General features: G+C 40.7%; 1 protein-coding gene across 1 annotated transcript; it reads left to right on the plus strand.

Moving 5' to 3' along the window:
* The first annotated feature begins 4499 nt into the window (after positions 1-4499).
* On the plus strand, positions 4500-10842 carry sox18 (SRY-box transcription factor 18). Its single transcript, XM_034538228.1, has 2 exons — positions 4500-5330; positions 7097-10842. The coding sequence occupies exons 1-2, from the start codon at positions 4925-4927 to the stop codon at positions 8428-8430; spliced, it is 1740 nt and encodes a 579-aa protein (XP_034394119.1). The 5' UTR covers positions 4500-4924; the 3' UTR covers positions 8431-10842.
* Positions 10843-24525: the final 13683 nt, after the last annotated feature.

A 24525-nucleotide genomic window follows, 5' to 3' on the forward strand; every position in this document is an offset into this window, starting at 1 on the left:
TTTCTCGCCACAAAGTCTGGAGCTGCTGCCAAATTTCCTTTGTGGCAAAGGTGTGGTGCCATGACACTGTCTCTCTCTCTCTCACTCACTCACTCACTCATTCACTCACACACACACACACACACACACACATTACTCCAGTTTTGTTATAGACACATAGAAACTGGACAGGACATTAAGTGATAATGAACTTTATGGTTCCGGTGGATGTAAAGAATGTGTGGATGCCAGGCAATGTTGTATCTGCTCACTTCCAGATCATTATTTCCAAGCACACCTCTGATTACATTGTCATATATTAATGTAATCAGAGTAATGTAATAGTTAAGCGTCTTTGAGTACCTAGAAAAGCATTATATATAATTGAAGTATCATCATTATTATTATAAAGCAAAAATGGATTTGGAAAGGGACGGGGATGTTTTATACAGAGATGTGTGGTCCCCAGAGGATGAAACTTGATGGCTAAATCAAGCACAGGTCTAAAAGTCCACTTATTCTGTACTGGCTCATGATAACATACCTTTGCTTCTGCTAAATGTTAAAAATGTTAAAATAAAATTCTAGCTGTAGGAGTCAAAACATATATATTGTGGATTTCGATTCAAAGATTGTTACCACACTTGTGCATGTCTTCAGTTTGGAGCTAGAGTTGGAAATTCTGCCTGGATTAGTTTAGTTTAGCATGAAGACAAGGAAGCAAGGGGAAATACCTAGCCAGGTCAAACATACACCTACCTCCACCTTTAAGGCTGCTATTTTATTGATTTTAGAGATATCAACTGCTGGAGGGCTCAAAATCTGAATATATTTAGTCTGTCCCATTGAAAGTGCCCTTGGTCCCCTGTCTGTTACCGTAATAGTCCACTGCCAGAAATGTAGTTTTATTCTGGTTTAAGCTTCAAACCACAAATCACAAATGTTGTCCAGTTTTAGGGTTTACATTTGACCCTCGTTTTTGTTTTGCTTTGTTGAGCCTCACTGTTGAGCTTTCTGTAGTTTTTCTGGTCTGTTTTAAAGGTGCTATATACATAAAGTTATATTAAAGATCCCAAATTAAACATGTTTTAAAGAAACAATCCCATAACATTAATTACAACGATGTATGCAGGGGAACATCATGCTTGATAAACACAAGTTAATTCAACCACATTGGGAGAACGGCAACAACGCAGGTTGCCAGATAACGGCCCTATTTCTCGTACCTGTCTAACGTAGTTAGCGGGATAATTTTGCGGATGAGATTAGTCAGGGTTTTCGGTTCCACGAAGCAAGTTTGGCAAAATCACCATCGCAACACATCAAAAGATTTGAACCTGCTCAGTGCAGGGTCATTCAATCTAGCTGGATAAAGTGGCCACTCCCCCTAAAGAAAATGGCAGCTCCCTTCCTCATTGATGAAGGAGCGATATTAGTTAGATTAACGTTTTATAGGGAGAGAGTTCTTCGAGATCGCCAAGATCCGTTATCACGTGATGATGACTTCCTGTACGAGCGCTATCGATTCTGCCCACAAGGAATCATTTATTAAAGACTTTCTCGAGCCGTACATTGAACACCACCCGCCGCAGCATTGATTGTCTCACAGACTGTATGCAGAGCCTTGTGATACATTGTGGTACAGTGTGGTACAGTGTGGTACATTGTTGTACAGTGTCGGCGATGCAGAATGTTGAATGAATAAACTACAAATAATAGAGTAAAGCATTGTGAATATTCATTCACGCAGCATTACGCATTTAACTTGTCTGATATGTTGCCATGCTTCTTGTCTAGCCCTTGCAGCGGTGTTAGATGTTCCATGATTATGGTCTGGACTTCCTCATATTTGTTCATGATCATCTCCTGCTCCTCAGCTGAGAAAAAAAAGGCTCTTACTTTGAGTTTATTTGCCTTTGTGCTGTTAGAATATCATGGATTCTGTGATCAACGCTTTGAAGTAGGACGGGCACGCGCAACTATCCTGTGAACTGACGTCTGGTTGGAATTAACGAGATAGTTTGAGCACGGATCAGCCTTTGAGAAACCGAGATAGCCTGATTTCAATCATCGCGTTAATTTAAGCAGGCTAATAGGACATTTGATTGACTTAGTTGAACCACGTACGAGAAATAGGGCCCAGGTCAGAAGCACAGATTTTAATCTCTGTATAGCAATGGTACAATCCGTTTTTCTTTATTTTACACCAAGAAAGAGTTTCATCACACAAGTCCTTATAAAGTCACTAATGTCAAAAGAATGGCATAAATATTCACCTCCCAGTGATGGAAAGGAAACAAATACATTCATCTAAGTATTCCTTTAAATGTCCACAATTGAACTGAGTGACTGTTATCTATTCTACACAATTAACCAGTCCGTAACCACATACTGATGTATTTAGATTAATGTATTGCTGGTGTGATACCTTATTTTATTATTTAAAATTGTACAACTTATATTTAGATTCAGTTGCAGTTAAGTTTTAAGTGATGTCTTCATATGTGCTTTTCCCCATAAAATGTCCCGTCTGTTACGCATGCAGAAGAGAGTCAACAACTCTGTGGAACAGATGTACAACTTTTGCACCAACTTACACTATTTCATTTCCGATGATTTATACAACAAGATTCTCAACTGCTTAACTATGAACTTAAATTTGTATTGTTTCTAGGCGTACATATACGCACCTCGATACATTTACTATTCTTACAAACAATTACATAAAAATGCAACAGATACACAAACACAGACACACACACACATCAGGAGCCTGGGACGGCGGTGATAAGTGGGAGTAGTTCCTGGTTGGGAGAGCAGGAGGCTCTGAGACGCCGCAGCAGTCTCCCCTGAGCTGGGCGTGGGGAGGAAAGTGTGTGTGTGCGTGTGTGTGTGTATGTGCGCGTGTGTGTGTGTGCGTGCGTGCGTGCGTGCGTGCGTGCGTGCGTGCGTGCGTGCGTGCGTGCGTGCGTGCGTGCGTGCGTGCGTGCAGGGGGTCATTATTATGTGGTGGAGGGAGGGGGTTGGGGGGCTGGTCCTTGGCAGACAGGCAAACACACAACATACAATATTCATCTTAAGAGGTTGTTTAGTTGAGGGAAGAGGTTGAAAATAACATTAATTATTAAAGCAACTTTTTCCTTTCATATTCACGTAGTAGACAGTAGTTGTATCAGTTGTATCAGATTATTGCACTTAGATATAAAACATATATTGATGAAGTGTGGCAACAACACAGTCAATTCAACAAGCTGACACAATCCAATAAACTTTTTCCCATGCCCAGATCTGTTTCATCATCTTCTGTGATTCATTTTCTCACATCTCCACACATGCATTACTGCATTACTATTATGCAACCTATTTACAGATTCTGTAAACCAGAAAATAAAACCACTAATGTGTTGATTCTTTTTTACCCCTTAAACACTAATTTTGAGTGATTTTTTTGAACTTTTTTAGAGACTGGGTTTATGCAACAAAAATACTTGATTTTGGGTTTGGGTTAATAAAGTAAGTTTTGTTACATAACTTAATTTACGTAGCCAATGTTGTATATGTGTCATACGATAAAAGTGACACGGAGTGTGTTTGTTCGAGCCGACTCCTCCAACACTTGGTTGAACTTTAACCTATGTTGTCTGACTTCAGGACAAGATGCTCTGAGCATCATACATGAGTTACTTGAAAGCCTGGTGCGTCTCCTGCAGATTCTCAGGGTTCAGGGTTCATGCTTCATGGTGCTTCTTCTTCTTCTTCTTCTTCTTCTTCTTCTTCTTCTTCTTCTTCTTCTTCTTCTTCTCTCTTAGTTAGTTGTTGTTAAACTCAGCCACTAATCGCTTTGGTTGGGACTGTGGTTGACTATGTTACCGCTGCCCTGCCGTCAAGTATACACCCCCACACACCCCACATCCCCAAACACACATACACAGACACACACACACACACGCACACGCACATACTATCTGTGTGCATTTTCATGTTTTGTCTCTCATTCGTGTGCTAATTTAATTATAAATGTGTCGTCTCGGTCTTATTTTGACGTGTACGCTTCTTTCACGCACGTGTGTTAGAGAGTGTATCTGTGCCGTTGTGTATGCTGGTGTGTGTGTGTGAATCGGTGTGTATGTGTGCGTTATAGTTTGCATGCAGGTGGGCCTTGAATGAGTGCAAGACGCTTCATTCTCAGTTGGGCAGAAACAATGGAACCTCTATGATTACATCTCCCTGTACAGGCGGACAGGGTGTGTGTGTGTGTGTGTGTGTGTGTGTGTGTGTGTGTGTGTGTGTGTGTGTGTGTGTGCTTGTGAAGCTTCAGGGGGGAGAAAAGGGTGGCGGTCGCCGACGAGGAAAGAGGGGGAGGCAACGCTTGAACCTGCCCCCTCCCTTCTTTGCTCTCCCATACACACTGGTCTCTTCCTCTTGTGCCCGCCTGGCGTCTCATTGGTTAAGTCCCCCGGCTATATATTTATGTGATTGGTCAGGGCGGGGTATATATACTCAGCAGGGGTCGGTTAAATCTGGCCACAAGTTTCCAAACTTTCAAACAGGGCAGGCAGACTGAGAGTCGGACAGGCCATGTGACGGAGGAGAATCAAGCTTTGGACAAACCACTGCACCACACACTCCAGACAAGAACGGTTGTCTTTTGAGGGGGAAAAAAAGAGTGAAGAGAAGAGAGGCAGTGTGGCTCCTTTTCAGGGGGAATATCCTGCACCACAACTTGTTTGTTTCCTCTTTCGTTCTCGTATCCCAACTCCTCTCAGATCTTGATGCTTTGCGTTGGGATTTGTGCTTCAAAACCATCAAATTCCTCTCTTGATCTTTCTCGTTGTCATCTGAAACATTTTGAGGAACATCTTTTTTCCAGAACTCCCCAACAACTGAGACAGACATTTGCTCACTTCAACTTGGACTAAAAGTTGAATCCAAGCCCTGTTCTGGAATGAATTTAGCCAAGTCCAGCTTGTCTAGAGAGACTCTTCTGCATGCCAGCCGGATGTCTCTCGGGGGCCACTGGGCGTCGGGGACCCCGAGTCCTGCTTCTGATTCTGAGCTGGGTTTTGAGCAGAACATCTCCGGGGACTGCAGTTCTCCTGATGACCTTGGAAGCGGGAACATGAGGAGAACAGAACCAAGGCTTTCTCTGACACCAAGTTCAGGGGGACAGAGTCCGGACCGGACCAAGGCAGGAGTTGTTTCTCCAGCCACAGCTGATGGGAAGGCTGTGGGGGGAGAGCAGAGGATCCGCAGGCCCATGAACGCCTTCATGGTCTGGGCCAAAGATGAGAGAAAAAGACTGGCCGTGCAAAACCCTGACCTGCACAACGCTGTGCTCAGCAAGATGCTAGGTAAGACGGGGAACAAAAATAAAACTGTAACTGAAACTGTATGAAGGGTACCAACACTTTCTAGTGAAAGCAGACTGGTACAATCTAGTTAGGGATGCAAGCTTTCAAAAAGTTCAATAGAGAGAATTCTGAGAATCAGCAGACTATGATCAATTCATTTCTTGGCATTTATTTTACCTTTTGTTGGGGTGTGAACTTTACCACATCAGGAGGCAGTTTCTCAAAGACCAAGATGATCTTTCTACGATCACAGTCTTAAGATGGTTTTGGGAAACTGCACCCTGACCAGTTTAGATGCCTAAACTAACAGCAAACTACAGTTTTGACTTCCAGGTATAATTGCAAATCAATATTTGAGCAGTATTCATAGCTCAGTTTGAAAACCCCACCCTTCTGAGTCATTTTACTGACTCACACATTTATTGGATTAAACAAAATGAATATTGCATTATTCTTTTGAAAAAACTGTCAAAAATCATCCAGCATTTAAATAGGATTTAATAGTGATACAGATTTGGTTGTGTAATCTTAAGAGTTTAATATGAGATCAAATCTACAGTTTCATATGTTTACCTAGATCTCCACATTAGAGTGGAAACCACTGCTCTAGCAAAAAGTAGTTCTCCGCTGCCCATAATGTGCTCGTTATGTATCAAACTCTATACTTTAGTCAAATTATGGAATCCATTGCGGCCACAACCGCTGTTCTCAACTGAGGAAACTACAAACTTTTATGACCACTTTTTAACTGTGCAGGGGGTAAGGAAAATAAGGAATTAGATAAAAATAAATAAATACTTTTCTTGCAGGTAGTGTAATTGAGAATAAATTTAAGAGGAAGCAGCCATATAGAGTCAGGGGTCAGGGCTTACGGTGCATTATTGATTTACAAACAAAGTAACTCATTTTAATGCATTTTCATTTGGGTACCAAGTGAGCAAAGAAGACTGAATCATTTAAAATGTGCATCTCAAAATGGGTTGTCATTGAACTGTTTAACCATTATACTGACTTTCTTCATGTTGATGTTGCACAACAAATTATGAAAAGATTGCATGTAGCAGTTTTTACCTAACTTGTTTTTCTCTTACTATAAAGTGCAACATGCTCTTTTTTCATATTACCCGTCCTCAATACAATGTCTTTTATTCACACTTGTCAGTGAAATAGAAGTCTGCTGAGCTCATCTGCAGCTTGAGGTTTTAGAGCCTCTGACATTCAAAGCAGAACGTGTCTGGAGGGAAGCATGTGTCCCAAACCCCTCGGCTGCTGGTGTCTTCAAGAGAAACAAACTGGGAACATCAGCATTGAATGCAATGTACGCTATAAGTAATCAGATAAATGGCTATAATTCAAGAATAGTGACAAGAATAACCATCTCACAATTAAGCTGTCATCTTATAGACTGTACTGTTGCAAATGTTGATGTCCTTGTGAGTTATTTGTTTACATTTTCATCACTGCTGTTTGATTTAAATTAGACCCAACACCCGGGGATCTCGCTCTGGGCTTTATGGGAAAAAATAGTATCAGTAAAAAATAGTAAAAGTAAATGTTTTCTCATCTCGTCCCTAGCATTCACTAATACTGCTTATGTCTAGCGACGGCTCTGCTGATGAAGATGATGTTGATGACAACTTTGATTTAGATAATGACTATCAGTGAGATTAATTGCAGTTCTTTTTTTGAGAAACATATTTCTCTGCTCAAGGTGCTAAGATGATGAAAACAGTGGTTATTATTTGTGTTTTCTTTTCATACCTCAGGTCAGTCATGGAAGGCCTTGAGTGCAACTGACAAGCGACCATTTGTGGAGGAAGCAGAACGTCTCCGTGTCCAGCACCTCCAGGATCACCCGAACTACAAGTACAGGCCTCGCCGTAAAAAGACCACCAAAAAACTCAAGCGGGTTGAACCGGGTCTTCTGCTGCATAGTTTAGCCCAAGGAGGACTCGGAATAGGACCTGGTATGGGCCCCTTGGGTGCAGAAAGTGTCAATGGAGGTTCTGCATATGGACATCATCATCACTCCCACCACTTGCTGCATCCTCTTGGGCACTTCAGGGACTTCCAGGCCCCAGGACTCCCAGAGCTGGAGAGCTATGGCCTGCCCACTCCAGAGATGTCCCCTCTGGATGTTCTGGAAGACGGAGCTGGGGAATCTGTGTTTTTCCCCCAACATATGCAAGAGGAGACAGGCATGGGAGGTTGGAGTGGTTATCACCAGCACCTTCACCATCAAAACCAACATTACAGCCACAATTACAACAACCACAGTCACCACAACTCCATAAATGGTGCAGCAACACACAGTCAGGCTGCAGGAATGAGTGTTAGTTCCAGTTTAAGGACCTGTTTGAATTCCAGTTTGAGTCCAAGTAGAGATTCCAGAGTTGATCCTAGAATGAGTTCTGGTGAGTCAAATGTGACCTTGAGCATGAACTCTAGGTTGAATCACACCTCTAGTCACCACATTGCCTTAAGGAGTACTGTAAAGTGCCCACCAGCTCTATCCGACTCCTCCTCCCCTGTCCCCTACTCCCAGCTCTCCATCAGTCTCCCCGAGCTGGTAAAATCCCACCAAATGCCACATCAACCCACTGCTCCTGTCAGCTACTTCGGTCAAATGTATGGGAACAGCGCTCCAAATGCAGCACATTACATGCCTTCTCACCTAGGGCAGCTTTCACCTCCTCCTGAAACTTCTCCTTCTTCTTGCTCATCCTCTTCCATGCCCACATCAACCTTCCCTCCTCTTTTGCACTTAGAGTCTTCAAACCCGGAGTCCTCCTGCCATTTGGGGTCTACCTCTGCTGAGTTTTGGTCAGAGGTGGACAGGCATGAATTTGACCAGTATGTAAATGTTGGGAGGAATCGAGAGGATGCCTACTTACATGGTGGGGGCTGTGGTGGTGGGTCCAAAGTCCTGAGTGGGCGCAGTAGCAGTGACGTAGATAGCATGAATAGCAGTTTAATTAACAGGGATGTCAGTAGCATTTTGAGTGGTGCTGGTGGATGTGAGGATGGGAGCAGCCCTCTTATAACTGCTCTTTCTGATGCCAGCAGTGCTGTCTATTACAGCGCCTGTATCACTGGATAAATACTCCATGATCCATATGTACCTGCTTGCATAATGCACACTTTAGTTTGGTTCATTTGAACCATGGTTATATGATCGGGAGGAAGCATTTTGGAAAGAATAGTTTGGGCTCATATTCATAGTCATTGCCATGCCTTGCTTATCACTCATAGATTCCAACTGTAAATGTTAAACGTTTTTCTAAATGTGGATAAGGAAGGTGAGTGTTTTCATCATACCAAATCTAACGTATAAAATGCGTAGTCTTAAATGTATGCATTCCTGAACATGATCTTGAACAATTGGCTGCCTAGCTGAACAGCTTTCCATGATAGCTGCAGGCTAGTGTGGCTATATTAGACATGCTAGCATCGGTAACTTATGACCTATGGGATTGTTTGCAGGATTTGTGAGGAATGCATAATTTACTAGCTCATGGCACCTTGGAGGCAGAAGCTCCAGCAGAAGGTGTTGGCTTTCGCTGAGCAATTGCAAAATCAGATACTGTCAGTTAGCTAGCATAGCGGATGGAAGTCCATTTCTGTTGCATCACTCCAAGCTTGATGCTTTTTATCAAGAGATTGCCTGTTGATCCAAATGAATTGTATAGAAAGGAAACAGGCTAAACTAGTGCATTGTCCTGTTCGGATGAAGACAACTGGTCTGTTTTTAGTTACTTATCCAGGATGCTAGGTCTCCGTGTTAGCACGGTTATGACCCAAATGTTTTTCTTGCAGCTACATCTGGGTTGTTGGATAGCAACAAGCACTTGCCTTGGTTGAGGTGTTCCACATGTTTTTTCTCTCTGCACTCCAGTCCTTTCTGGTGACAGACAATACTTATAGGAAGATTATACAAGTACAATTATTTCTGTATCGCACTGCGTGTAATCTGGTCATCAGAAGAATCAGCTACAACTACAGCAAATTGGAATCATAAATATCATCTCATTTTTGACATTTCATCTCAGGATCAAGAAAATACTCATCTCTTCACTTCATACATTTTATGTCCGTTATTTTGTTTGTTAAATGTAGACTTGAAGGACAAAGAATGAGAAACTCTGTAGATAGAGGAAACAAAAAGAATGGAAGGGAGAAGCTTGATCCAGCCGAGACAAATCTCTGTGTTGTCGAGAAAGCCTTGGCCACAGACCCAGAGTAGACCACTGATGTCTCCCACAAACTATCAGGATGTTTTACAAGCCGGTTCAGGTTTTTTTCTGACCGTAATACATACCGTTCCTTTTCTGTCTGAGGGCCTCATGTCAAACTCCATGCCAAAATCTGGATTGTTTAAGTTGCTTTGCTTTCTGGCAAACACATATACATAAAGGTTGATGATTAAAAGGTCATTCTTTTCAACCAGTAAGCCTCTGTGGTATAACAAGCCTATCACTTGTTGAAACAAAAACTTATTTTTTTCAAAAGAGTAATTTAGTTCTACAAATAACAGAAGATTGGGTTCTACAAATTAAGTGCCATTGGAAAATGTCTTATTTGGTATATGAGAACAGCTACACGTTATACTTTAAAATCCTTTATAAAGAAACATAAATCATGATGAGCTGTTTGACCACTAATTACACATTGTCCCGTTCTTAATGTCATTTAAACATTTAAGGATGATTTTTGGAACCTTGTTTAAAAGTAGCCATTTATGCTGTCTATTGGCAGTATGTGAAGGAGAAATTGAGACTATGAAATGTTCTCTTTGCACTGGGTTTAATGTAATAGCTGTATAGAAGCAACACTACTTAATTACTACATAATTTTGAATGTTTTTGTACAGAAAGGACTGTCTTTGTTTTGTTATGTTGTAGATTTTGTTTTGTACATTTCATTTCTTAAAGGAATAGCTCGACATTTTAGAAAAAGATTTGCTCTCTTGCTGAGAGTTAGATGAGAAGATCGATATCACTGGAGCCTGGGGGTATTTAGCATCGCTGAGCAGAAAGACAGCAATCAGCTTTTTTTTTCTTCCAAATTAAAAAGATTTCCCACCAGGACCTCTAATAGATACTAATTACATTTGTGTATCTTATTTGTTTATTCTGAGCACACATAGTTACATCATGTCACTCCCAGTAGAACCATAACTTGCAGGTTGTTTGGTCCAATTTGTGTCCTAATTAACATTAAAGGTGTAAATTATAAATCTTGATTGATCCAGGCTGGCTGTCTAAACAAGGCTTCCGGTTCCAACACCCTACTTATGCCTCAGACATGACAGTGATAATGATATTCACACTCTTAGCAAGAAAATATTGAACTATTCATTTAAAAATAATTTGAATATAAAAATCATTGGAGCAGTGAGTTTCCACTTGTCATACAAAATGTTGTTTATTGTCTGTGTGTGTGTGTGTGCGTGTGTGTGTGTGTGTGTGTGTGTGTGTGTGTAAACATGCCTTCAAAATAAAATCTTGAATTGTAATTTTGTGGATCTATATGGTTCTTTAATTTTACCAGTTACACCAGCAAACCAGATACGTTCCCTCCCACAACAATGCTACTTACTTTATGACTGGAGATCGAAATGAGAATTTGTGGTTTTGTTTGTGTTGAGAGAATAAACAAATCAGCAGATGTAGCCACTGTAGAGGTAACTCTGTAGATGTTTGTGTGGCATCTATCCTGTAATATTTGTGTGTGCAGTGGGAGCAAAGAAGTCTCTCAAACAGAAGTCTCTTCAAGGATTTATCCTGCAGCTGTTCTGCATTAGTCCAACAGACAATACTTTTTACATGGAACAGTAGAACAAAATCGTCTATCTTGTACAGTGAAACCAGTTATATTTACCACACCGTTCCTTGTGGCCACCATTGGTTGAAAACAGATCAATAGTAGATTTCCCCTAACATTTTCCTTTAGGATGGACCCACAGAGAAGCAGCAGTTCAAACAAAAATATTCAACAGATACTTCTACATCTGCATTTGACATTCTTTTCTGTTGACAGCAACAGAGTCTTGTTTCCATTGTAATTTACTGTGGCACACAAAGAACATCAGAGAGACAGGCGTTTTTTGGAGTACAATAACTCTGGGGCTTTTGGTAATAATTATCTAAAGAAAAAAAACAAAAAGAATAACCCAAGATTTTGGGATTAAAACAAAGGACATTTTCTCAGCAGTCATATAAAGACAAATTAAAACCAGGACTTTCCTAGTGACTGCAAAGCTTCTAAATCTGTCTGACAGGGATGATTTTTTAATTTTCTGTATACAATGCTTTTGTTTGTGTCCTTAAATTCTGTTTAATAAAATAACGTTACAAAATAAACTGACTTGAAACAATTTTGACTGAATACAACAACAAAAAATCCACATTTTGTTAGGTTTTTGATCCAAAGAAATCTTAACATCTAAGAACAGGCCATAAAAACAAATACATATTGGTTATTCATTGAGTTAGTTTAGTAATAGATTTGTTTCACTAATTACAGAATATGACACAGTGAGGGAACATGTGGTAATTAAATAAAGGACCATTCATCTTTCATAAATAACAACATTTCTATTTAAAAATCCAAAAGTCTCTTCATTCTTTTATGTATGTTTGGGACAGTAAAACACATTTATTTCGGTTTAGGTTATTGCAACTAAGTTTTCTTAAGATTGGCAAATTAGGTGATTTCTAAACAGGATAAATAAAAAATACTAGTAGTCTTGTTATGAGTGAAGGCTTGAACATGGGTGGTTATTTTCCTCTGCACCATGTAAGTGCCACATTTTCTCCTGTAAATAAGGCTGACCTTTGAGAATATGTGCATAATATGGTACACAATGAATCCAGAATAAGTTAATTATATGTGCATCTGGCTCCACTAGCCCAAAGCTGGTCCGAGAGCTGCTGAACATCCCTCATTGCCCGAGATCTGCAGCCCCAAAACCTTGTCGGATCTAGAAGCTGTACACTACACGGGCCAGATTATGAGAAAAGATTGTGGTTTGGGTCAAAATAAGTACATTTGTTACATAAAATGAGTATGCTTATTACGTAACTCACGTACGCAGCATTAGTTAAGTTACAAAACAGAAGTAAGGTTAAATAAGTCAATGCTGACTTGGTTCCACATGAACAGCATATGACCCAACGATCCACCCCTCCACCCCTCCACCCCCTTCAGCGGACTTTCCCCCTTTTCATAGAGTCTGTTGCTCTGACCATCTAATAATGATCGAGAAAGGTTTACATTGGAGTTAGTTGAAGTCCCGATGAGACTCATAAAGGGTGCCTCGGTGCATCGGTATCCGATAACGAGAGGCACTGACCGAGCATTGGTATTTGATTTGCCGGTTTTTTGATAGACTGCTCGGAGCGGTTACAATTCTATACTTTGTCCTTCTCATTTACGCTTGTTGCAATTCTTCTGCGGCATCTCCCAGAACAAACAAAGTAATTGCAGTGTACACAAGTTGTATTTCTCAATTTCCACTGTGAAAGCCGTTGATGTCAGTTCTCATGTCTCTGGTCTCCTGATGGAAATGAGGAAGGCAAGAAGAAGGAGGGGTGGGAAAACGAGGAGAAGAAGAGAATCCAAGGGAGAGACAGAAAGACAATCACCTCAGTGCGGTAATTCCTGTGTGATCTGCTCTGATTCTGTCCTCTCCAGCTTCAGATCCGATGCTAAACAGTTTTTCCCTGAACTAACCGCTGACAGACGCAACAGAAAGCATTTGTAACAAGTCAAATCAGTTCTCTCATTCTCTTTTTCTTTTTTTGTGTGTCAGCTTTCGGCCTATCCCTCTCAGCCCCTTAGTCACAGTAATGTTCTCTTCTTTTTCCTCTCCCATGAGTTTAATTCCTGCCTCTGGTTTCGTTCGGTCTTTGTAATCTTCTCCATCTCTTTCTACCACTTTTGTTTTTGTCATCCCTTCTTACTTTCTCTGTCCTTTCATCGCACCTTTTTTCCTATTCTCCCCATAACATCATTTTTCCACTTTCTTCTTCTTTTCCATCATTTTGATACGTTCCCTTTCCTCAACGTTTATATTTTTCCTGCTTTTTGTCTGGTTACCCTCTATCGTTCTCCTTTACCCCATATTTCTCTCTCTGTTATCAACCCCTTTTTTAAATCTTTTTTTTAATATATAGCTTTTTATTTCTTCTTTCACCAATTGCTCTCTTATCTATTCACGTCATCCAAGCACGGATTTTCCACAAAAAAATAGAAATTTATAAGAACTTTGAGGATTTGTGGGTTTTCATGAATGGTTGCAACACCCTTGTGGGTGGAACATATTAGGAGAAACTTTCATTTCAGACTAATTAAATCCTTTGTTCCAACTGATTGCCGTCATTCTACATTATAATTAGCCATGTGCTTTTTTTATTTTGCAGGGAGAGTGTTTATTTTCGGAGTGATGGGCGTTTGTTTACTGGGTATTGGACAATCGGACAAATGGGCTTTTTTCAGTCCAGTACGAAATAGTTTGCACTATTGGTGTTTCTGATTGTAGACAATGTAGTTCCCTTCTCAACACCCAATCATCTACATCACACATAGCAACAACTATCTCAACAAACCACATCGACTACAATATATGGCTTGAGTTTCCCCACAGTTGGATGGAGGAGGACGGATTGGTCAAACAACCACAGGACTTGCAACCAGTATTACATTTTGTAATTTTGCAATCGTAAAGTTTGTGACATATTTTCCAAACTTTTGTCTACATACATATTTAACTTTTTTCACAAAGGTGTTTTAAGTCCAACCATGATTTTTTTCCTAAATCTAACTAAGTGGTGTTGTTGGCTAAACATAACTGTGGCCATGAACGATGTAGCATTAAGTGACATGCGTCTCACTCTAATGACATGTAGAAAGGTCAGGAAATGTCGAGCCATTTATACTTCCCATCGGATCGGGTAGGTATCTTTCTGTCCTCCGTTTTATATGATCTTCCTCTAATTTTCACCTTTCGTCTCATATTTGACCACATTTACTCTGTTTCACCCCATTTAACCCTTTTTCACCTCAGTCTCACTCTCGCACAAGCTGTCTTGCACTTTTTTAGTCTGACTTATGACTTTTTTTATTAACATTTCCATAAAGAAAAGAGAAGGTTGTACGTGATTTAACTGGGCTGTAAAAACCAAGCTGGGGATTGCGTGTGGTGTGGAGAGTGTACGTGTCATTTATTCTACTCAGAGGGTTTTTTAACAGTGTGTGTGTGTGCGTGTATGTGTGTGTGCGTGTGTGTGTGTGTGTGTGTGTGTTGCTGAGGTAATGACAGGAATGTGAGCAACGAGGAGGAAACTCTTGTGGAAGTTTGGGATGTTCGGAAAGGGTGTGTGTGTGTGTGTGTGTGTGTGTGAGAGAGAGGAAAAGGTGTATATTTTTGTGGGAACACCTCACCCTGGAAAAGATAACACAAGGCTGGATTCCCCTTCTCCAGCTGAAAATGAACACACGTGAGCATCCGATATGTGTATATTGTGTTCACATACAGAATGCACGGCGAATCGAGTATATAACACTGGTAAAATAGTTTAAGAGTAAAATGTTCATGCTTTAATAACTGATCTTGAGGCCCTGTGTTCTTTATGAAAGTCCCTGTTTTGTGCTTACATGTTCCCTTTTAGATATTGTGCCTACTCAAAACACACCTGGGACCAGGTAGAATCTTATATCTTAACTATACATGTTGCTCAGAGAGTGGGAGGAACGGGAGGTTAATATGGGCCCACTGTCTCATTCAGGCTCCTTCCAAAGTTAATCTGCCAACATCTCCGTAGAAAAGGAGTCCATGATTGGTGATTTCATTGTGCTCATATGGTGTGAATGCAGAGAATGAGACCCAGAGACAGACATGTAAGATACATATGGAGATTTTACACATGGCAAAAGAAATGTGGAGGGAATGGAATTTGTACATTCATGTGAGAGAGAGAGAGAGAGAGAGAGAGAGAGAGAGAGAGAGAGAAAGATCTTTCTGTCTCTCTGGTGTTTTTATTTGGCCACATGTGGTTAGGATGTCAGATCAGTCACCACAACTACACATTGTGTGTGTTTGTGTGTGTGTGTGTGTGTGTGTGTGTGTGTGTGTGTGTGCGGTCGTCCATGTGTGTGTGATTTCACAGACTGATGTGAGATGACAGCTGCTTTGCACTGCAAATGTGTTTGTGAGTTTCTGCAACTTGGAACTTCTTTGTGTTTACTGTGATGTTTTTTTAATGAAAGTGTGTGTATCTGTAGTGTGTATGTGTCCAGTATTTATGTGTGGCTGTGTGAGTGTGTATGTGTAATTATACTCTGCGTGTGTGTGTAAATGAACTTTCTATTTTACGTCCATGTGGTTTTGAATTTCCAGTCTGACTCTGACCGCTGAACATGAAGTAATGACGTGTGTTTTTATGTGTGTGTCCTACACGCTGTCGCATATGAAATAGGAATTGATGACAGATACAGCCGAGACCCAAAGTCTTTCCTTAAAATGTTGTGTGCACATGTGTAATTTCTCTCTGGATGTCTTTTGATATCTATACATTTTACTTTAAATGTATATACATACATATCGTCTGTATCCATGTGACCATCTGTTTATGGGTGATATTTGACAGAATGGTTTAATTATATGGATGAAGGGTCTTGTTTGGAGATCGCGGTTAAAACTGTAGCATGATGAAATCATATGGTAATCTTCAGAGTAATATAAAACAGAAGATCCTTTGGTTGCAGAGTTGTGAGTTTCCCAGCCTGTTGCTCCATCATGGAGGAAATGGAGGAATAGATGTTTTGTTTTTGTCTGTCACCAAACACAGAAAAGATTTTTCAACTTATATTTCTGTCTTGGTGGATGAATACTTCGGGGGGTTGTGTCTCGGTTATCTCTTCTGAAAAATGCAAAATACACAATGGGCAGCTGTGGCAGGAAGTAGAGCTGGTGATCCCACAAAAAAGGTAAGAAAACGTTTGTAATTTCAATACTATTATTTCAAAATCGTACAATAAAGCCCACAACAACACACCTATATAACCAAACTAGGCTTTGATATCTTGGTCTCCCAGAGCATCACCCTAACAGCTAGTAAAGAGCAAGAGTTATCGTCAGTGACTTCCACCTTAAATTCATTAAGGAAAGCTGGAAAGATTGTTCAGCTGTTTGGGGAATAACCAACAACTTTCTTTTGAGAAATACAGTTTTTTGGTTAGTGATCTGCTTAGTTTTACCTCAAAGCCATAAGGCTAAGCAGTTTCTGTTTGAGTGTATGAACACAATGATTGGTGGTGTAGTGATACAAGGGGCAGCTAAAATCTTGCCTCGGGCAAATGATTTGGCCAATCAGAGCCAAATGATTTGGCTCTGACTGCTCCTGGCTTATTATAAATATATATTAGAGTTTACCCTGATGTTCGCAGCTCTGTTCTTCTTTTTACGTTTTATCCAGGATAACTTTGACAGTCTCGTTAATTTGTTCACAACCTCAAATCAACCTTGATTCTGTGTTGATCGTCTCAGTTTATTTTATTTGGAAGTTAATTAGCTACCATCAACAGTTGATAAGGCTGATCAAGTTTATTTGAATCCAGCTGGAACCAAACTCAGTGTCTCTGCTCGTGTGCATGCCTGGTGGTCAGCTCCGTCATCTGTTCTCTGCCTGCCTGCTCTGGGAGGACGATGATGTCATGGGGGGGGGGGGTTCTCTCTCTCCCTCCCTGCCGCAGGATATCAGCTCCCCTCCATACCCCCACTGCTTCCTGTTTCCTGTCTCTGTAGGAAGTAGCTCTGTGTTCACTTCCTGTCAGAGGGGCTGTTGGGGACAGGAAATTGAGAGGACTTTTAACAGCATGTAATAATGTTGACTGTAGCAGGTCACAGAAAAACTCTTTGTCCTATTACATACTACATAAATAACTTTTTTTAGGAACTGTAAAGCATTGAAGCGGTTTCTAAGATTTGAAAAATAACCCTTCATGTAGTGTAATAGAAGTGCAGAACATGAAAGCAAAACATCAAACATGAGGTCAAGGTAAGTGACTAGAAGATTATTCCCGCCACTGTGTTGGATTAAAATTGTCGACCCAATTTTTCCCACTTGGGAGGAAACTGAATTGTGTTTTTATCGACTGTAACCTGGTGACAGTTGGTCTATTTCCACAGTTCTCAGGAAAAAGAGAATGACCCCTGAGCCTGCCTTTACTTTTAATAGACAACAGGGCCTGACACTCACTGAATTTCCCTCCTCCCATTGCCTTGTATCTTCCTCTCCACCTGCCTTGCAATATCGATAGATAGATGACAGGGTCCGGACCTGGGATGAGTCACAATTCAATCTTAAACCCATGACCAATTTCTGATAAATTAATGAGAATTAATAATAATCTTTATGGAGTGTTGTTTGTTGGCTATATATTGCAGGTTCAGCTAATCCAAGTCATACAGCAATATCTTCACTGAGCGAGCGAGTGAGTGAGTGAGCGAGCGAGTGAGTGAGTGAGTGAGTAAGCTTTCTGAACATTAATAAAATGAAATATTGTTCCAGCCATATTCAAGGAGCAAGTTCATGAGAGTGGCAGCCACTCCATTTAAGCCAATATTTAAACTACTGGCAGGCAGTAAAAGTTGTTTTAAAACAAAAAGATCTGCCTAGGTAAGAGAGACCGAGCATCCCGCTCTCACCAATTTGCATCTGAATGACACGACAAGTTGTATGTCATTTTGTTCTTTTTGCATGAGATCCCATTTCTTGTTTTTTGCGTCAGCTTGGTGAATCTGCTACGCTCTGAACAAGTCAACAAAATGTGAGTAAGACCACTTATGGTGTGTGTGGGGGGGGGGGGGGGGGGGGGGGGGGGGCAAACCAACACAGGAGTTACAACCAGCAGACCAGTAGAGGTCCTCCTTAAACCCTCCTCTTCTTTATTCCTTCCGTCAGTTGGAGCCAAGGTGTGGGTGTTAAACCTCTGAGGTCTGCTGGTTTGGTGGCCTTGGCTTTGAAGGGCGTGCGGTTTGTGGGTTCAGATCCCGGTCAGGCCTGACCACTAACCTTCACTAGTGCAACCCATCTATCACCATGGAAAAAAAGTCGAAGCAGCCAATCAGGGAGCCAGAATCTGAGTCAGCAGGAATCCAGAGAAACAGTTCAGTTTTATTTTATTCTAGTTCGTCATTTATCCGTGTTTTGCTCATCATTTAATCTCTTCTTCAGAATGTGTTCATGTAATTTGGAAAGTGTGACAAAATGTGATGGAAAGAAAATGTGACAGAGCCAGATAAAAGTCAAAATTAAGAAAAGTGAAGAAATATTTAAAAAAGACATGGTAGTGATAATAAAGATTGAAAAGTGAAAACCTAAAAGTTTATAAATACACTAAAAGTAGAAATTAGAAAAGTTCAAAAAATGTGAAATGGACTAAACTATCAAAGATACTAAATAGAATGTCAGAAACTATTGGCTCATTCTTTGGTTGACTACAAGGTTTAAACATTGTGTTAAAGGTTGTAATTTAATTTGATTACATAAATGTGTTTTTTGCAATGTTTGGAAGAACTGTTACTAATTTCACTACGTTTTTCAGTCGTCGTGGTTGAGTCACTGTTTCTGAATCAAATAGCTTTTCAGTAATTTAGCTCTTATTGATCCCATTTTTTAATATTATGTAATTTTGACGTTATATCCCTTTTGCTCTTTCTTCTTTCTCATGTTTCCTATATTTCACTTTTTTTAATGTTTTGCCTTTTTCAGGTTCTATGCCCTCCCTCTCTCCCTGTAGTCTTCTTGTGTCCTATCCTTACATTTCCAAGCATATCAGTTAACAGGTCAATAAAATCAAAAAGCATGGGAAAAGCAACACAAACAGATAAAAACCCGATCCAAATGAAATACAGTGTGAGTACAGATGAGGACATTTTTTGGAGATATCAGGCCCTCTGTGGTCCCAAACATCCATTTTTAAACCAGAAAAGTACCCGTGCTATTTGGGGCTCAGTGGCTCCAAAACGTTCTGTTATAATTCAGTCTATTTATCTTTCTGGCTCCCCTGGTCTCCCTAAACCTACATGCACGTCTAAACACTGGGTTTACGAGAGCAGTGCTGATGTGGAAATCGTCTAAAATTAAATGGAATTTCAGCCCTCTTTTATATATTTGTCTGTTGTTGGTTTTGTCCGCTGCGTTGTCACTATAACAGGCACTGACGCCGCGTGGGTGTGTGTGTGTGTGTGTGTGTGTGTGTGTGTGTGTGTGTGTGTGTGTGTTTGTGTGGCGTGGTGACTGACCCAGCATGACGCCGTAGTAAGCTTTGCACATGACTGCCAGCAGACAAAGAGAAAAGCAGTGTGGGAATTTGCAAGAAAAAGACAAAAAGAGGGAGGGTGAGGGTGAAAAAAAAGAGAGGAATAAAGGAAGAGACTGGAAATTTTAAAAAAAATGGAGAGGAAAAATAGAATAACTTCAAACTTCAAAACTTCAAACTTCAAAATAAATTAAAAAGATTAAAAAGATAAAAAGTGATAGTACACACCTAATCTGTGTCCTAATCCACAACATGTTTTGAAACTGCAGATTTTTCTCATCATAGTTTTCATTTGCAATTCATGAAAGATAACTTAAAACAGGAAGATTATTGCCATCGGCACTGTTTAAAAGTAAAGCTGTTTTATGATGAGAAACACAATATGTCTATGTTTAGGCACAAAATAGACTTAGACAGGTTTAGGGAAACATGTTTGTTGTTAGGTGAGTTGACCTTCAAACACAAGGTCAAATTTACAAGTCCATCAATGTCATGGTAAAAATAAACAATGACTACAAAATACAACAATCTCCGATGGTAAACTCTGATGTTTTGTTGACCAATCCATCTGGAACCAAGTGGAAATGTGAAGACCTTAAGGATAAGGCTCAAAGGCTGTTTGCCCAGAATATGCCAGCCTTTCACCACACAGCAACATGATGAGCTCTGATTGGATGTTTCCATTATCCGTAACCGCTTATCCCATTCTGGGTTGCGGCAGTACTGGAGCAGATTCCAGCTGATAGGGCAAAGACAGAGTACAGCCTGGACAGGTCGCCAGTCTATAACAGGGCTGAACATGCACACTGTGAAAACGGCCTATAAATCAGGCTATGAATGATATACGAACGAAACCCTCTGTAAAAACCTTCAGATTGAAAGGAATTAAACTTCGGTTTGATTGATGCCCGTTGGTGCACGCATTATATTCCTTGTACTTCCTGTTAGAGCAAATCTAAACATAACAATCAACACATATACATGATAGTGTTAGGCTACAGTGTGTAATGTAAATACGACAGGATCACACAAAAAGAAGTATAAAAAATCCATCCGCCAATCTTTTTTCGTCATTCTTTTTATTGTTTTATTGTCATTTTTCCCCTTCTCAGGTTTCTCCCTCACTATAATTCCCAACATATCATTGGTCCCAGTGTATGCGTGTGTGTGTTTATGTTTATGTGTGTGTCTGGAGCCATGGGATGAAGTGTGTGGTTACCCACTGGTGTGACCAGGGACACAAAGGCACCTCACTCTGTCTGCCTTGAGCTCTCTCTCTCGCTCTCTCTCTCTCTCTCTCTCTCTCTCTCTCTTTCTCTCTCACTCACTCACTCTCTCATTTTCTGCTGCTTCGACCTTCTCCATATGTGATCTGTCATATCGATGGAGGTCATCTGTAATCTGAATCCAGCAAAAACTGATGTGTCCGAAAAAATGTGTTTTTAGTTACCGGCGGAAGATGTAGAGACGTTCTGCTGTCCTGTTGTCAATGGGGAGCTTGTTCCACCAATGAGGAGCCAGGACAGCAAACAGTCTTGATTTTGTCGAGTGATTAGCTCGTAGTGACGGAGTCACAAGTCGATCGGTAGATGCCGAGCGGAGTGAACGTACTGGGGTGTAAGGGTTGACCATATCCTAGATGTAGACAGGACCCGATCTGTTCGCAGCACGGTACACAAGAACTAATGTTTTGAAGCCGATGCGGGCGGCCACCGGTAACCAGTGAAGGTCGCGGAGGAGCGGAGTAGTGTGGGGGAATTTAGGGAGGTTGAAGACCAGTCGAGCAGCTGCATTCTGGATGAGCTGCAGAGGTCGGATGGCCTTAGCAGGTAGACCTGCCAGGAGGGAGTTACAGTAGTCTAGGCGTGAAATGACCAACGCCTGGACCAGAGTCTGGACCAGAGTTTAGACCAGAACCTGTACCGCCTTCTGCGTAAGAAGAAGAAGTATTCTCCTGATGTTATGCAGCATGTACCTACAGGAACGTGTTGTCGCAGTAATGTTGGCAGTCAGGGAGAGTTGACTGTTGAGCGTCACACCGAGGTTCCTGGCAGTCGAAGTCGGGGCCAACACAGAGTTGTTGAAAGTGGTAGTCAGGTCGTGGGTGGGAGAGCCTTTCCCTGAGAGATGGCAGAGATTCGTGCTGCTTGTGTTTCAGATTGGGGAAATGAGAGGATCAGTTGGGTGTCATCAGCACAGCTACGGTAGGAAAAGCCATGCGAGCGAATGAAGTTATTTCAACATCTTCTAGTCATCAGCAGCTTCTGCATACACTTTTCATGTTCCCAGTTGGCGTCGGGATTCAAACCAGCAACCTTCCAAGTACACGCATCCCTTCTTGAGCTTCCAAACTCAAACTTCATTGTCATGTCTGAACCCAGGATAACCAGAGAACTATTATAATGTTCACATATTTTTTACAGCTTTTGCAGAAACATCACTTCTCTGTTTCTCTGGCTCTCAGTCCCAAACTCATATTTAATATTGATGTGTGTGTTCATATTGTAGATGATGTAATATTTCCTGTTTTCCGCTGAGCTGTCATGTCCCCATATGGTTACTTACAAGCACACACGCCTACAGTAGGAGGAAGCAGCCGTAAGCAGCAGTGACGTCAGGTTGATGTGCGATCAACAGCCGGATGAGAAGACAAGTCATGGATAAGGTCAAGGTGTCCCTCACACACACACACACACACACACACACACACACACACACACACACACACACAGATGCTGGAACAGAGCTGAGTATGCTGTAGATCCAGCTTCCCTCCAGAGGAAAGACAGGGAAGAGTTACAATGAGGGAAGGAAGAAAGACAAATAAATGATTCATTCATTTATTTGTTCACCTTTGTTGAATATATATATATATATATATATACACATATATATATATATATTATGCTACGTTTTCCATTTTTTTGGCATTATAATTGGTGTCTCTAAGTCAGTATCAGTGTATATGAAGGCCGACTGTAGCCAAGAGTTGTACTTGCACACACAGCAAAGACTACAGCCAACGGCCAACTGGCATGTACACTCTGCGCCTGCGTGGGAGGATATAACTGTCTTTACCAGCAGGAAGCGGTAGTCTGTATTCCTCAGTCAAAAAGGGAACCAGAAGACGGATGTACAAGCCATTTTCACAACAACCTCACTCAACACTTATTATTTCAGATGGCCATGTCAACGTGAAAATATATGTGTATCGGAATGATCGAATGAGATGAAGATAACAATTAAGAAGAGCACTCTCTGTGTACCCTCTTGGCTTTAGTTGTTTGCTTGCTTTCCATGTTTCTCTTAACATGCACTGATAAACTTCGGCGGAACAGCCAATCAGAGCGATGCATCTCACTGGAGGGCGTCACCGCTCATTCAACATGCTCAATCAGCCATTTAGGCAGTGCTCCTTTAGTTAGATAGGCAGGTATTTTGTTTTGCTTGTATTTTCTTTGGCTTTTTAACAGCTGAATGGCTATTACATTAAGTTTTACAAGTATATATTGTTTGGTGTCATTTGCTTTCCTTTTCTTTATGTTACAGCCTCAGTTTATTAATCCGTGATTGTGTACGTGATTGTGTGTTTTGTTTCTGTGGTCATTTGACAATAAATGTCTGTCTATGCAATCTATACCAGTTCCTGTTCTGACCTTATCCATATAGACTTTATAGTGATGTAGGTATATGTAAACCTGCAACCCTTTGTTAGAATAGCAATACAATTAACCTTGAACCTTGAAAGTTGCTTTTTTTATTCTCATATTGTGAACAGGACCTGTGTATAAAACACATGTGACCTCTTCCATAACATCTGCTTTTTAGGCTAAACTACAAACAAATACACTACGCAACAGCAAACAATAGGTGGAGCCATCATGAAAGATGACAGAGGGAGAATATACAATAAGTTGTTTGTTTGCAATTGGACTGAGTTGTTTGTCTTTTTCTATGGATATGAAACAGTGTGTGAAGAGGAAGCTTTAGGTCTGATTTGAGCTTAAACATTTATTGTACATGTTCTTGTTTCAAACCTGAAACCCATAAACCTCGGAAACCTCCAGGAGTGTCTTGGAGCGGCTCTGATGTTGTGTCGACTGGAAGGAGTCGTGGTTCTGAATGTGTGGTCTGATGCTAGAGGAACTAGAGACTTTATGGCTAACACAGTGATTCAGCTGAGCAAAAGCAGCAGCTGAAAACAAAAATTCATTAAATGTTTTATGGGATGCTTTGCAGAAAAGAACTTAGCCCAGTTTCATTGAATAGTGTTTAATCCAGCAGGGGAACAGGACACAACACTGTTGACGGACATGACGTGAGTTAATCTTGCGCTTGGAAAGCTACATCTGAGCTTTTTTAATTAAACTCATTCACACCCAAAATTAGAGTCAAGCCAAAGCACCAAAGCACCAATCCTATTGGACCAAAGAAAAGTGTGCAATGTCACATGCGTTTTGAAACTATTGGTTAGCAGAAAACTTCTTGGTTAAGGTTAGATCAAGATCATGATTTGTGTTTAAATAACATAACAACGTCACTTGCTCTGACTTAATGTAAAGACGTGTCCAGTTCGTGTCAAAGTATGAGTATGTCGATTATGTTCCCTCACAGAATATGTATTGTACACAGACAGTGTTGTTTCCCTAAAGCAAATCAAGTCGTCTTTGAGCCTAAATTTAACACAACTTTAACCATGGGGATGTCAATGTGTCATTCTGAAAGTTACAAACAGCACTGCTTGTTGTTTAATTTGTAGGAGTTGTTGGACATGTAAGTATAATTTCTGCAAATGTTGTGTATGAAGTCAAATCCAGGTCGTAAACTTTGTTTTCCAAAACCTAAACAAGTAATTATTCATCCGTTACAA

The sequence above is a fragment of the Cyclopterus lumpus genome, chromosome 7 (genome assembly GCF_009769545.1).
Source record: "Cyclopterus lumpus isolate fCycLum1 chromosome 7, fCycLum1.pri, whole genome shotgun sequence".
Classification (NCBI taxonomy): Eukaryota; Metazoa; Chordata; class Actinopteri; order Perciformes; family Cyclopteridae; genus Cyclopterus; species Cyclopterus lumpus.

Coding starts and splice junctions, on each gene's coding strand:
- sox18 (XM_034538228.1), top strand. CDS start 4,925: ATGAATTTAGCCAAGTCCAGCTTGTCTAGAGAGACTCTTCTGCATGCC. Junction 5,331..7,096: donor TGTGCTCAGCAAGATGCTAG/GTAAGACGGGGA, acceptor TTCATACCTCAG/GTCAGTCATGGAAGGCCTTG.